Source organism: Leucoraja erinacea, chromosome 6 (assembly GCF_028641065.1).
Source record: "Leucoraja erinacea ecotype New England chromosome 6, Leri_hhj_1, whole genome shotgun sequence".
NCBI classification, from domain to species: domain Eukaryota; kingdom Metazoa; phylum Chordata; class Chondrichthyes; order Rajiformes; family Rajidae; genus Leucoraja; species Leucoraja erinaceus.
Genome location: NC_073382.1, coordinates 24559787 through 24574150, shown reverse-complemented (window position 1 = coordinate 24574150; position 14364 = coordinate 24559787). Strand labels below are relative to the sequence as shown.

General features: G+C 43.0%; 1 protein-coding gene across 5 annotated transcripts in view; it reads right to left on the bottom strand.

Moving 5' to 3' along the window:
• lmo7a (LIM domain 7a) overlaps positions 1-13606 on the bottom strand; it is a 203921-nt gene extending 190315 nt beyond the window's left edge. For all 5 annotated transcript variants that reach the window (XM_055636734.1, XM_055636738.1, XM_055636737.1 and 2 more), the window contains exon 1: positions 13118-13606. In XM_055636734.1, the coding sequence (XP_055492709.1) occupies positions 13118-13183 (66 nt within the window). In that variant the 5' untranslated portion in view covers positions 13184-13606. The remainder of the gene's footprint in view (positions 1-13117) is intronic.
• Positions 13607-14364: the final 758 nt, after the last annotated feature.

The following is a 14364-nucleotide window of genomic DNA, read 5'->3' as shown; positions in this document are numbered from 1 at the left end:
TCTTGTGTCTTTCTTTGATGTAAATCAGCATCTGCAGTTCCTTCCTACACATTTTGACGACCAACACAACTGGGTATAACACCAGCAATATTGGGCGTAGAGCCGCACTAAGAATGCACAAAGAGCTTTTCAGTTTTTGGTTGTGTATATTTTTTAAATTACAACTAAATTTCAATTTAGAAATGTTATAGAATTCTACCCCCTCCCCCCCTCCCCAAAGATGCTGCCTGACCCTCTGAGTTGCTCCAGCACTTTGTTTATTAGTAAAAGGCATACCACAGTCATGAGGGTGTAACATCATATATAGCCCTACATTAAGTGATATTTATTTCTATTTACTGCAATCCTACATTAATTAATCATTCACTAATTACTCCCACACAATACTGTGCAGCAATAGGACTCGAGGTTCCAATGCCAATGTCAATACAATTCACCAACACAAATAGGAACCAATTCCCGGATTGACATCACATATCTTTAATGCAGAATTCATGGTATCAGACTATAATCATCAAATAGGGGTCTCTGCTTCTTGAGTGGGAGACATCAAAAACAACAGCAAAAAATGCTTTATACAAAGTCATCCTTGGTGATTAGCATAACTATACCACAACAAAGTCCGTTCGCACATCCACTGACAGAGCAAGTTACATCTTAAGAAAGACTGAAAGCTCTGAAAGGCAGCACACTGACCCACACTATTGATGTCAAAGGGCCATGCCTAACAACTCAAAGGGTCCCACAGCAAACGAGAACAAATCTAAAAATTGAGCCGTGCTTTAGTGGTGAAGCTGGGGAAGGTTGGAATTCACTTCTCTAAATGGGGGTTGATGCTAGTTCAAATAATACTAAAATTAACTACTCTCAGCTGGAACAGTTATATTTACTTATGAGAATCAAACCAAGAGAGCATTGGGTGGAGGGTGGAGAGGGATGAGTACTGATTTTTCTCAAATACTGCTCAGTTAGTCACCTCTTTGCCTCAATGTACAACTACTCACAAACACAACCCACAAGGATAGTTTTGATGCTTAACTGCATCAAAGTGTCACCACAAAACTATCAACAATCACCTGTGCCAAAAGCAGTGAGGAGATAAAAACCAAGGACATTTTCACATTTGTGAAATTTCAGCAAAGACAATGTGAGGATTTATAAAAGTTGTGAGTGGCGAAACATTACGCAAGTAGAATGGAAGATTGCAGTTTAAAATTAACTATGAAAGTCTTGGGGGGTAAAGGTGCGAAATACCAAAGGTTAATTAAGCAAGTTCTGGCTTGATATTTAAAAACACACACGTGATTGAATTAAGGTCACACAACAAAGCCATAATTCAACTGTTTAAGAAGGAACTGCAGATGCTGGAAAATTGAAGGTAGACAAAGATGCTGTAGAAACTCAGCAGGTGAGGCAGCATCTATGGAACGAAGGAAATGGGCAACGTTTCGGGTCGAAATCCTTCTTCAGTCTGAAGAAGGGTTTCTACCTGAAACATCGCCTATTTCCTTCGCTCCATAGATGCTGCCTCACCCGCTGAGTTTCTCCAGCATTTTTGTCTACCATAATTCAACTGTCCAACTTTTAACTTGCACATTTGTTCCATGGAATTCAAACTACAATGAAAACTCGGTTGGGAAAACTGAGTAGCCAAACTTTAACATCTTAAAGCAGAAACAGCTAACCCATTCCTTCTGAACATTCAGCTTGAAAATCGAATGTGCCTCACTGTGCCAATGCAGAATTGCTGTCGCTCCGGTTTATGTCCTCTGGAAGTACAATTTAATAGAAAACGTGTGAAGGAATGTTTAACTTAAACAGCACTTTGTCCAAGAGCAACATCGCTTCAGCTGCAGCATTTAAAAACTCTCCAAACTCAACAAGTGTTTTTATAGCATGAAAATTCTGCTGGAAGTTCCAAAAAAAATGTAGGAGTGTGATTTTGCAAAGACTCACACACAATGTTACTCGTTAAACACTTACGCACTTGCTTCTGGTTATCTTCCAATAAAACCTTTTGGTAAGTTATGTATGAGCAATATGGGTAACAATTTGGGGTTATTTCTGGAACTCTGCTTTTGAACTCTCACTGGATGTGACATTCTCTATAAAGCTTTTGTAAATTCAACATCATGCGTGGCAGCAACGGAAAGGAAATCTAATCACAATATTTTTACGAGGGAAAATAAAGCTCACTCTTTGTTGGCAAGTCCAGGGCCCCCAATCAATTAACACAAACATATTGTATTTAACGGTTAAAATTCAGACCCGTTACAAAGATGGGGGAAATTATTTACAAAGACAGCAGGATTAGAAAGACACAAAATGCTGGGGTAACTCAGCGGGACAGGTAGCATCTCTGGAGTGAAGAAACAGGTGACGTTTCGGGTCGAAATTCAGGTCCCTCCAGAGATGCCGCCTGTCCCACTGAGATACTCTAGCTTTTTGTGTCTATCTTCGTTTTAATCAGGCATCTCCAGTTCCTTCCTACATAGTAAGGATTACATGACAGCCCCACAGATGAATTATTTGGCTCGTTGAGTGCACCGCCAGAGAAGCAATTCGGATTTTAAACCAAAGATTGTACATTTAACTGAATTTAGTCAGGGTGAGCAACATAGTAGTACATGTTCGGAACAGGAGACGAATATCATCATTGCTCCAAAGTCTTAAATTCAGCTGATTAAAGTTTCATGTTAGTAGAACACAATTCACTTTTATTCGAAGCAGTAATTACAAATAACAGTAATGCTCTATTGATGCCGAGGTAGATTTTTACCCCCCCCCCCCACCCCCGATCAGTCTGAAGAAGGGTTTCGGCCCGAAACGTTGCCTATTTCGTTCGCTCCATAGATGCTGCTGCACCCGCTGAGTTTCTCCAGCTTTTTTGTGTACCTTAAATTTTTACTTTAATTGAAACAATCACTTGCACACAGTTTTGATAAATCCTTCACACTTGACAAAAAAAAGTGAAGATTTCACTCACTTTCAGCAACAGCTTTAGGTTATTGTGACCTCTTACTGCTGTGGAGACATACTGCTATATTGGCAACGGGTAGGAATCAGCTCTTCCTACTAACTGCATATTATTTTCATCTCAATCCTTTTAACTCACTTTGAAGAATGTCTAACATTCTCTATTGCTAATTCACATTTCCGCCAGAATGGCTTTACATCAGCAGTCTCGGGGACATGATGACACAGCTGATGGTTGATGCTAGTTCAAATAATACTAAAATTTTCAGTTATATTTACTTATGAAATCATTGGGTGGGAGGGTGGAGAGGGATGAGTACTGAATTTTTTCTCAAATACTTGGGTCAACCTCTTTCACTGATTTTTCTCAACTACTGCTCAGTTAGTCCACCTCTTTGCCTCAATGTACAACTAATCACAAACACAACCCACATGGATAGTTTTGCATCAAAGTGTCACCACAAAACTACAGCAGTGAGGAGATAAAAACCAAGGACATTTTCAACATTTGTGAAATTTCAGCAAAGACAATGTGGTTTTCCTCCCACATCCCAAAACCTATGCAGGTCAGTAGGCTAATTTGCCATTGTAAATTGTCTCTAGTGTATAGGTGAATCTCAAGGAAAGTTTTGCGGGAATGTGGAGAGAATACATTGGATAACGTAGACAGGGATGCCGACTCAGAGGCCAACTCCATTATCTCTGCACAATGGACCTAGATCCATTCTACAGGACATTAAAGAGATGAATAAAAAGATAATTCAGCAAATTGCTTTGGTCTTTTTATAAGAAAATACTATTGGCAATTCTATCGTCCCAAAACTGAGACAGTTAGCCTGTTACTCTGGTGTGTTTGACACTGAAATGCATGGAATGCAGTTGTGATGCAGCCAGTTGGCACGCAAAATCCAACGATTATATTATAATGAGAGATTTAACGGATGAATACTCTTGATACATAACCTAGTGCATTGGGACGTAAAGATTGTCATTCATTTTCTAAATCCAGTTAGAAACATTTAAAAGTTTCCCCAGTGTTCTGCACTCTTTAACCCTTTCCTGGAAGCTTTCCTTTTTCCCCCACCCCATCCCTTTACTCGAAAATGCATACCTCCAGATACAGGGACAGTTTATTCCCAGCTGTTATCAGGCAACTGAACCATCCGGTCACCAACTAGAGAGCGGTCCTACGCTACCACCTACCTCATTGGGGACTCTCAGACTATCTTTAATGAACTTTATTGATCTTTATTTTGCACTAAATATTATTCCCTTTATCCTATATCTGTACACTATGACGGCTTGTTTGTAATCATGTATAGTCTTACCACTGACTGGAAAGCACACAACAAGAAAAAATTCACTGTCCTCAGTTTCTACCCCAAGGCTATCACCACTCTGCACTGATCACACATAGCCAATATTTTGTACTGCCAAAAGACTAAACTGTGAAATTTCGCACATTCTGACTTGACAACGTTTTTCTTGCCGTTTTTATTGTTTCCATTGTCATTATTATTTATCTGTTAAATTATAGCTCCGCTCGGGCAGTGCGCCTGAAATTTTGTTGTATGTATTTACAATGACAATAAATGTGTATTTATTATTATTATGTGACAATAAACTAAAAGATAAACATCATTATTCTGCAAGCTCTCAAGATAGTAATGTACTTCCTGGAGGTTAACAGATGTGCCAATGTCCCATTGCATTGGAACCACCCTGCAGATGTTATTACCCTTATAGTGGAGTCACTGCGTACACTGAAAGTGTCAAGGGGTACTTAAAACCTGTTCATTTCTGGCTGTTGCTACTTTCAAGAGAAGATCTTCGACCTTAAGTGGTACATCTCCTTCCGAAGATATGGACACCCCCAAACATTCATATCCACATTTGGGAGATGGCAAGGACAGATGGGATAGATTTGCCAGAATCTATGGGGCTCCAGGAATCTTCTCCCAGGTGGGAATGGGACACTTTTGCATCACTTCTCTCCCCAGCCTCCAAGTCAAGTCATGTCAAGTTTATTTGTCACATACACATACGAGATGTGCAGTGAAATGAAAGTGGCAATGCCCGCGGACCTTTGTGCAAAAGACAAACAACAAAACAACCAAACAAATTATAAACACAATCATAACACACATATTCTTTTACATAATAAATAATGGAAGGAAAAACGTTCTGTAGAGTTAGTCCCTGGTGAGATAGGCGTTTACAGTCCGAATTGCCTCTGGGAAGAAACTCCTTCTCAACCTCTCCATTCTCACCGCATTGCAACGGAGGCGTTTGCCTGACCGTAGCAGCTGGAACAGTCCGTTGCAGGGGTGGAAGGGGTCTCCCATGATTTTATTTGCTCTGGAGTTGCACCTCCTGTTGTATAGTTCCTGCAGGGGGGTGAGTGAAGTTCCTATAGTGCGTTCGGCCGAACGCACTACTCTCTGCAGAACCTTCTTGTCCTTGGCAGAGCAATTCCCAAACCAGATGGTAATGTTCCCAGACAAGATGCTTTCCACCGCCGCTGCGTAGAAGCACTGGAGGATCCTCGGAGACACTCTGAATTTCCTCAATTGCCTGAGGTGGTAAAGGCGCTGCCTTGTCTTACTCACGAGTTCTGAGGCGTGTGATGCCCATGTCATATCCTCAGAGATGCGGACTCCCAGATATTTAAAACAGTTCACCCTATCCACAGGATCCCCATTTAACCTCAATGGAGTGTACGTCCTCGGATGATGTGCCCTCCTAAAGTCCATGATCAGCTCCTTCGTTTTTTTGATGTTCAAGAGGAGGCTGTTATCCTGACATCAGAGTGCTAGATCAGCCACCTCCTCCCGGTATGCCTTCTCATCGTTGTCTGAGATCAGGCCCACCACCACAGTGTCATCAGCAAACTTAATTATTGAATTGGAGCTGAACCTAGCCACACAGTCATGTGTGTACAGGGAGTACAATAGGGGGCTGAGGACGCAACCCTGGGGCGATCATGTGCTCAGGGTGAGGGACTCCGATGTATTCCCTCCCATCTTGACTACCTGGGGCCTGGCGGTGAGAAAGTCCAGGACCCAGGCACACAGGGAGGTGTTGAGCCCCAATTCCATTAGCTTCCCGGCCAGTCTGGTGGGGACTATCATGTTGAAGGCTGAACTGTAGTCTATGAACAGCATCCTCACGTAGCCCCCCTTCTGACTGTCCAGATGGGAGAGAGCGGTGTGCAAGACCTGGGAGACCGCATCGTCCGTGGACCTGTTCGGACGGTATGCGAACTGCAACGGGTCCATGTTCCGAGGGAGGAAGGCGCAGATGTGATTCTTCACCAGCCTCTCAAAGCATTTCATGACTACCGAAGTAAGGGCCACCGGACGGTAGTCATTCAGACAGGCTGGGGAGGCATTTTTTGGTACCGGTACAATGATGGATTTTTTGAAGCAGGCAGGGACCACGGACTTGTCCAGGGAGAGGTTGAATAATGTAGTGAGCACTGGAGCTAGCTGCGTAGCACAGGACTTGAGTACTCGCCCCGAGATGCCATCGAGGCCTGCAGCTTTTCTTGTGTTCACCCGTGTCAGTGCCCTCCTCACGTCGTGCTCGGACAGCGAGAATGTGCGCACATTCCTCCGTTCAGCTTCGGTAGCCAGCCCGCTGGCGGTATTGTCGATAGTCGGCAGATCTGGAGTGGTGCTGCCCCTCTCGAAACGAGCGTAAAAGGAGTTCAGGTCGTCAGTTAGGGAGGTGCCGGCACATGCGGATGAGGAAGGGGTGCTCCGGTAGTTGGTTACAATCCATAACCCGTGCCGCAACAAAAGGGGACTGGGTTGAGCCAAGCAGAACTGAGAGCACCGAGCAGACTCGGTCAATTCACTGACTCACTGGGGTGGGCTGGTACCTCTCTTCCTATGTCAGCTTACACTCCCATCACAGCTCTTACTGTGAACCTCTCCCATGCGCTGTTCTTGTTCTTTTCTAACTTACAAACAGCTCAGGTTAGAGACATTTCCAGGGAATTAAATAATGATGGAGCCTGGGGACTTCCTGGAAACTCTGTCTTGGTCAACCAGCTACTACCCGACCTGATGAATACTTCCTGCTTGTATTTCATTCATTCCGGTACAACTTTGTCAAGCAACTCAGAACTACTTGACATATAGTGCCCTCCATAACATTTGGGACAAAGAGCCATCATTTATTTATTTGCCTCTGTACTTCACAATTTGAGATTTGTAATAGGAAAAAAAATCACATGTGGTTCAAGTGCACGTTGTCAGATTTTAATAAAGGCCATTTTTATACATTTTGGTTTCACCATGTGGAAATTACAGCAGTGTTTATACATAGTTTCCCCCATTTCAGGGCACCATAATGTTTGTGACACAGCAATATCATGTAAATGAAAGTAGTCATGTTTAATATTTTGTTGCATACCTTTTGCATGCAATGACTGCTTGAGGTCTGCGATTCATGGACATCACCAGTTGCTGGGTGTCCTCTCTGGTGATGCTCAGCCAGGCCTATATTGCAGCCATCTTTAGCTTATGCTTGTTTTTTTGGGGCTAGTCCCCTTCAGTTTTCTCTTCAACATATAAAATGCATACTCAATTGGGTTTAAATCAGGTGATTAACTTGGCCACCCAAGAATTTACCATTTTTTAGCTTTGAAAATCTCCTTTTTTGCGTTAACAGTATGTTTGGGATCATTGTCTTGCTGTAGAATGAACCACCGACCAATGAGCTTTGAAGCATTTGTTTGAACTTGAGCAGATAGGATGTGCCTATACACTTCAGAATTCATTATGCTACTACCATCAGCAGTTGTATCATCAATGAAGATAAGTGAGCCAGTACCTTCAGCAGCCATACATGCCCAGGCCATAACACCCTCACCACCGCATTTCACAGATGAGGTGGTATGCTTTGAATCTTGGGCAGTTCCTTCTCTCCTCCATACTTTGCTCTTGCCTTCACTCTGATATGTTAATCTTTGTCTCGTCTGTCCACAAGACCTTTCCCCAGAACTGCGGTTGCTCTTTTAAGCACTTCTTGGCAAACTGCAACCTGGCCATCCTAATTTTCTCGCTAACCAGTGGTTTGCATCTTGCAGTGTAGCCTCTGTATTTCTGTTCACAAAGTCTTCTGCGGACAGTGGTCATTGACAAATCCACACCCGGCTCCTGAAGAGTGTTTCTGATCTGTCGGGCAGGTGTTTGGGGATTTTTCTTTATTATAAAGATAATTCTTCTGTCATCAGCTGTGGAGGTCTTCCTTGGCCTTCCAATCCCTTTGCGGTTAGTAAGCTCACCAGTGCTCCCTTTCTTCTTAATGATGTTCCAAACAGTTAATTTTGGTAAGCCTAAGGTTTGGCTAATGTCGCTAACAGTTTTATTCTTGTTTCTCAGTCTCATAATGGCTTCTTTGACTTTAATTGGCACAACTTTGGTCCTCATGTTGATAAACAGCAATAAAAGTTTCCAAAGCTGATTGAAAGACTAGGTGCTGAGAGCCCACTTTTACCTGGTTTAAGGAGGCAATTAATTGCACCTGAGCAATTAGAAACACCTGTGAAGCCATGTGTCCTAAACACTATGGTGCAGTGAAATGGGGTTGCTAAACACAGCTGTAATTTCTACATGGTAAAACCAAAATGTTTAAAAATACCCTTTTAAAAAATCTGGCAATTGTGCACTTTAACCACGTGTGATTTTTTTTCTATTACAAATCTCAAACTGTGGGGTACAGAAGCAAATAAATAAATGATGGGTCTTTGTCCCAAACATTATGGAGGGCACTCTAGGTGGTGTAAAAAAAACCTTATAGTTGACCTTTGTTACACTGGAGAAAATTGTTTAGAGTCTTCCTCCCCAACTTTACCCAATACCCGATCCACATGTTGTGGATAACAAATGTGCTTTAAATTCGACCAAAAATAAGCTCCACTGAAATATCTCGTGAAGCTGAACATCTGCCAGCTCTCCTGTTGCTTTGGGGGAAACTGGGAGCGAGTTCTGCATCCTGAGTGCCAACTGTGACTTAATTGATAACACACTCCCTCATCAGTTTGAATAGTTCCTGGGCTTACAAATTGAGCATCAAAATCTGGGCAAGAGCTTTTGTGCTGTATTGTCAGAGCTGCCATCTCCTGAAAGATGTTAACAATGTTAAACTAAGGCTAATCTGCTCATTGGTGGATGCAAACAATCTCATGTCACTCTTCTGACGACACCAAGTGGTGTTATTTCTCATGTCCTGGCCTGTATTTATCTCTCAATTAGTATTACTGAAAGTGATCATTGTCACGCCCCTGTTTGTGCAAGCTTGTTTTTTGCACATTGTTTGCCTTTTTTCCTGCATTAAAATGATCAGTTATACTGCAGTAAATAGATTCGGTTTCATGGAGTCATGCAGCACAGGAACAGACCTTTCAGCCCATCGACTTCACAGCAGCCATTCAAGAACCCAGTAACACAAATCCTACAGTGCTCTCATTGTATTCTCCCCACATTCCCCTCAACTATTTCAACTCCAGATACTACCATGCGCCTACGTTAGGGTAAATTACAGCGGCCAATTAACCCGCTAGCATGCACCTCTTTGAAATACGAGAGAAAATCTGGAGAAACCCATGCAGTCAGGAGAACATGCAAACTTTATACAGCCAACATTAGAGACCAGAATTGACCCTGGATCACCAAGTTACAGGCAACACAGTGTAGTAGCCAAAGATTATAGAGGAGCTCCTCTATAATCTTTGGTAGTAGCTACTGTGAACCATCCCCCACCCCACCCCCTTCATTCAAGAAATTAGAAACAGAATCGATAACCAGAATAGATAACCAGGGCATGTTATAGCTCTAAAATCCAAGAATTTTATTGGTGTCCTGTTATAACCAAATTATGCAGCACAATAGGTATATTTGTAATTGCGATTATATTATCCAATATATAATTATTGGAAGTATAATGCCTCAAGTCTTTTGGAACAAAGATATGTGTAAGTAATAAAGAAACATAGGATAAACCAATTGGTGCAGCAGGTTGGGTTTGTGCATCAAAGCGCGAACGACCTGGCTTCAATTCTGATCTCTGATGCTGTCTGTTTGGATATTCTCCCTGAGATTGCATGTTCCCTCCTACTTCCCAAAGGCATGATACCTGTAGGCTAATGGGTCAAAGTACCCCTGGTGCAGGTGGAAGGTAGGACAATTACATGGGAATGATGTCAGAAGCCACTGCTCTCTGCAGCCTTGCTACATACAGGACTTGTGGATACTAAAACCAACAATACCCTTTGTTGAAATAAAGTCAATGTCACACAAAAGAAACAAAATGTTTCTTAGGAGCTTTCCCAAGGGAAAATAGTGACGACAAGCATAAACCAAGAGATTATGGTAGACAAACAACAGCTTGATCAAAGAGGTAGGTTCAAAAGGAAGAGAGCCTGAAAAGGAGGCAGCAGAAGTGGAGAGGCAGAGGAAAGGGAAGTCCAGAGATTTGGACCTTTGCAGAAAAAGCTTCGACAGTCAATGGAGTAATTAAATTGAGTCCACATTTCTTGTTTCCTTATGACAGGGAAGGAGGCCATTCAAGTCTTTGAGTCTCTGCTGGCTCACAGAGCCATCTCATCAATCTCATTTACCTAGTTATTTCCATGTAAAATGTTCTCACACACCTGCTCATTAATAATATACTCCCTCCCCCACCCAATTCTCTCACCACCCACCCAGCCAAAGTTTCCCATTGTTATTTAGAATGGTCAATTAATCAAATAACCAGTATGCCTTTGAAGTGTGGGAGGCGAACCCACACGACAGGAAGAACAAGCAAACTCCACAGACAGCAGTAGTGCTTGTCAAGACTGACCCAATCACACTGGCCAGCAGCTCTAACTGTATTCTCTTAATTTCAATGAGCAACTTGACTGAGACCTTTGAAGGGGTGATCAAGAAGATCGGTGAGGGCAGTGCAGCACGCATGTACATGGACCTTAACAAGGCCTTTGCCAAGGTAGGAGCAGAATTATGACCTTCGGCCCATCAAGTCTACTCTGTCATTCAATCATGACTGATCCATCTCTCCCTCCTAACCCCATTCTCCTGCCTTCTCCCCGTAACCCCCGACTCCCATACCAATCAAGCATCTATCTATCTCTGTTTAAATATATCCATTGACTTGGTCTCCACGGCCTTCTGCAGCAAAGAATACCACAAATTCACCACCAAAGGTACCACATGTCTGGAAGAGTCCAGAGTGTTTTATTGTCATATGTCCTGAAACAAAACAATGAAATGCTTACATGAAGCAGCACTACGGATACGTAAACATAAAACTCTGGTAAACCCGAAATAAAGAGCAACAAAAAATCTGTTAACTCATTCACTTGCTCACCCACCCAGGGCAAGACTGCAACTTGTCAGTAATAGGTCCATTGATCTCTCAGGTCCCCCCCCCCCCCCTAAAAACATTAGAGTAAGCAAGACAGTGACCCGAGTCTAACTTTGACCTCAGGTGCTGTCAGGTGACGTGTGTGAGGTCTGCACATTCCCTGCGAATGCTTCCCGTTTCCTTGCACATTCCAAATATTTGCTGGTTTTTAAGTAAATTGGCCACTGTAAATTGCCCCTCTTTAAGGTAGATGATAGAATCTGGGGAAATAGGTCACAGGGAAAATTAGTGGGAGAATGGAATTGGATTGTAAATTGGATGGATGCCATTAATAAAAATAATAATTCTTGGCATTCTCGTCCAACATTAGATTACCTGGTCTGAATTACACTGCCATTGGTGGGAGTTTATTGTGTACAATTTGGCTCCTATGATTCCTACATTTTACCGACACGTCAAAAAAGTATCTCATCCCTTGAAAACAGCTGTCAACCATTGTGAAAAGGATACACCTTTTGAAGCTTGCATCCTGAAAAGGCGGCACAGCAGTGCAGTTCGTAAAAACCGCAACCTAGCAATGCCAGAGACCTGGGCTCAATCATGACCTCAGGTGCTGCTATGTGGAGTTTGCACATTCTTCACTCTGGGCACTCCGGTTTCATCCCACATCTCAAAGTCCTGCAAGTTCGTATACTCACTGACTGCTGTAAACTGCCCCTAATGAGTAGGTGCGTGGTGGTATCCGAGGTGGGCTAATGACAAGGCAAAAATTAAAAAATGGATGTATGTAAAATGGGTGGTTGATGACCAACATGGGGTCGGTGTCCCGAAGGGCCTGTTTCCAAGTTGTATGACTAGGACACTAGTATTGGAAGAAGTGCAAGTAAAAGCAGTTGGCTCTTCCTTAACCAATACTGTAACTCTTGCTCAATTCCTGAAACTCTCCTATCTAGGAGAAACCCAAAATAATAAATCTATTGCAATCGACATCCCACACCCTTTAACATTAGAAATTGCAATCGATTTATGACTTGTTTTGCCAATAAATATAAAGCCTCACATATAATTGAGCGGTGATTCCTTTAGTGAAACTATTTACTTAGGTGCGTCAACTTGAGACATTTAGCAATAATGTTGGTATCAATCATCCTCCTGTCCAAATTATCTCAGTTACCTGAAGGAGTAACATTTCGAAAGCTTTCTTTAATTACGTGTTCTCTGTGCAGTACTGTAGCCCAAACAAGCAGACATTGGCGTTTTACAATCTTCCCCACTAATCTCCCTCTCTCTCTAATTCCCAAAGCACTAACTTCACAGTAAACTTGACATCGAAACCGCGGAACAAAAGGGAAGGAATAAAGCGGCCGCTTCCAAAAATAAACTCCGCAGTTTACTTGTAAACCTGGCCCATTTGACGCACACAAAGCAAAATCTCAGCACATACCTAGAAGGAATAATTAATGTCCCTGGGGAATTCGTGGTCCAATCGGTCATTAAGCCAATGGGAAAAAAACCCAACAACCACAGTCACTCAACTCTCAGAAGCTGTTTCCAACACTAAAATATGCCTTCACGAGTAAATGATTTAGCAGTAGAGCTACCACAAAGAATGTAGCATCAAGTTTGATAGTCACTTTCAAATAGTTTCTCAGTGTACTTAACTTAGAAACAAAATCCGCCAAAATCGGTAAACATCTTTTTTTTCTTTTAAAGTACCTAAATATATTTAATTTTAAAAATATGAACATCGTTAAAAACGTGAACCCACCTCAACCCAGCGTTGACCCTCTGCAAACGCCAGCACATTAGAATCCGACTGTCCCTTCCTCTCCATTTCGAGGTATCAAACGATTCTTTCTTCTTCGAGAGTATTGGTGAAGTAGCACCTTTGCTAACCCACAAGGTTGGATCAGACGAAGAATGAACACGCAGTGAAGAGAGTGCGGCGATTTAACAGCCGCTGGGCTGCGGAACGGCGCTGTGAATTAAATCGCTGCCAAGTGAACTTCACGAAGGGGGCGAGGGAAAGCTACCACCAATCTTGCTTGTTGGATGTGTAATGTCTTCTCTTCGCTCCTCCTTCTGAACCTCGCGGTGTCTCCAACACAAATGCCAAGTGTTCCCCACTCTATTCCACCTCCCAGCGTTTGCAACACCGGCCACGGGCTCTCCTCCGCCTAGATCCGCCCCTTAATAAAGATTTCAACGTGGAAAAGGGCAGCAGCGACTAAGTTCCCCTAAAAGCTTGTACTTGTACCTGCACCTATCACTTGTTGCATTGGGAAAGCAATACTGGTAACTTTGCAGACTGCTTGGCCAGTGGGCTGACGCTGGCCGGTGCCGACAACATTCACACCCTCTCACTCTGCTGCCCTACACATCATCTCCACTTCCTGACAGCCTTACCTGCGGATCTCAGCTGGGCCATTGGCTCCGCTGAACAGTTCCGTTGACTCTAATCAGCCTGTCAATACAGCCCAGATATACACACACGCAAGAGCCCGGTAAGAAAATAAACTTCTCTCCCAGCAGAGCACAGTGAACCCCCTCCACCCCCCACAACATTTGTGCAACGCAATCCGTGTTTGAAAAGCCATTCATTGTTGCAAGCGGAAATGCAGCCCCATTTACAACTATTCAGATGCAAAGCAAAACGAACTGCAGCCGGAACTTTGCACTTACGTTGTTGCAGCGAAAAACGATTTCATCTTTGCACTTACCTATCGTGAAAGGGCGCCGGCTTTGCTTCTCTGGTCTGACTGTGCATTAGGTTATTCTCTTTCCCTGATCATCCCAATCACAGAATGGGGAAGTTTCTTATCAAATTTCCACATCTGTCCTGGTGCCTTGCGGATGTGGTTCGTTCAGTCCTGCCTTTAACCCGCTGAAAATATCCACTTGTTACATTGGTGTTTCTTTAAATGTGCCTTACAATTAGGTTGCCAAACTGCGCCCTGGCTGTTGAAGGACCCCATTGGATTTATAAGGGTTTGCAAAGCTTCATCCAATGGTCTG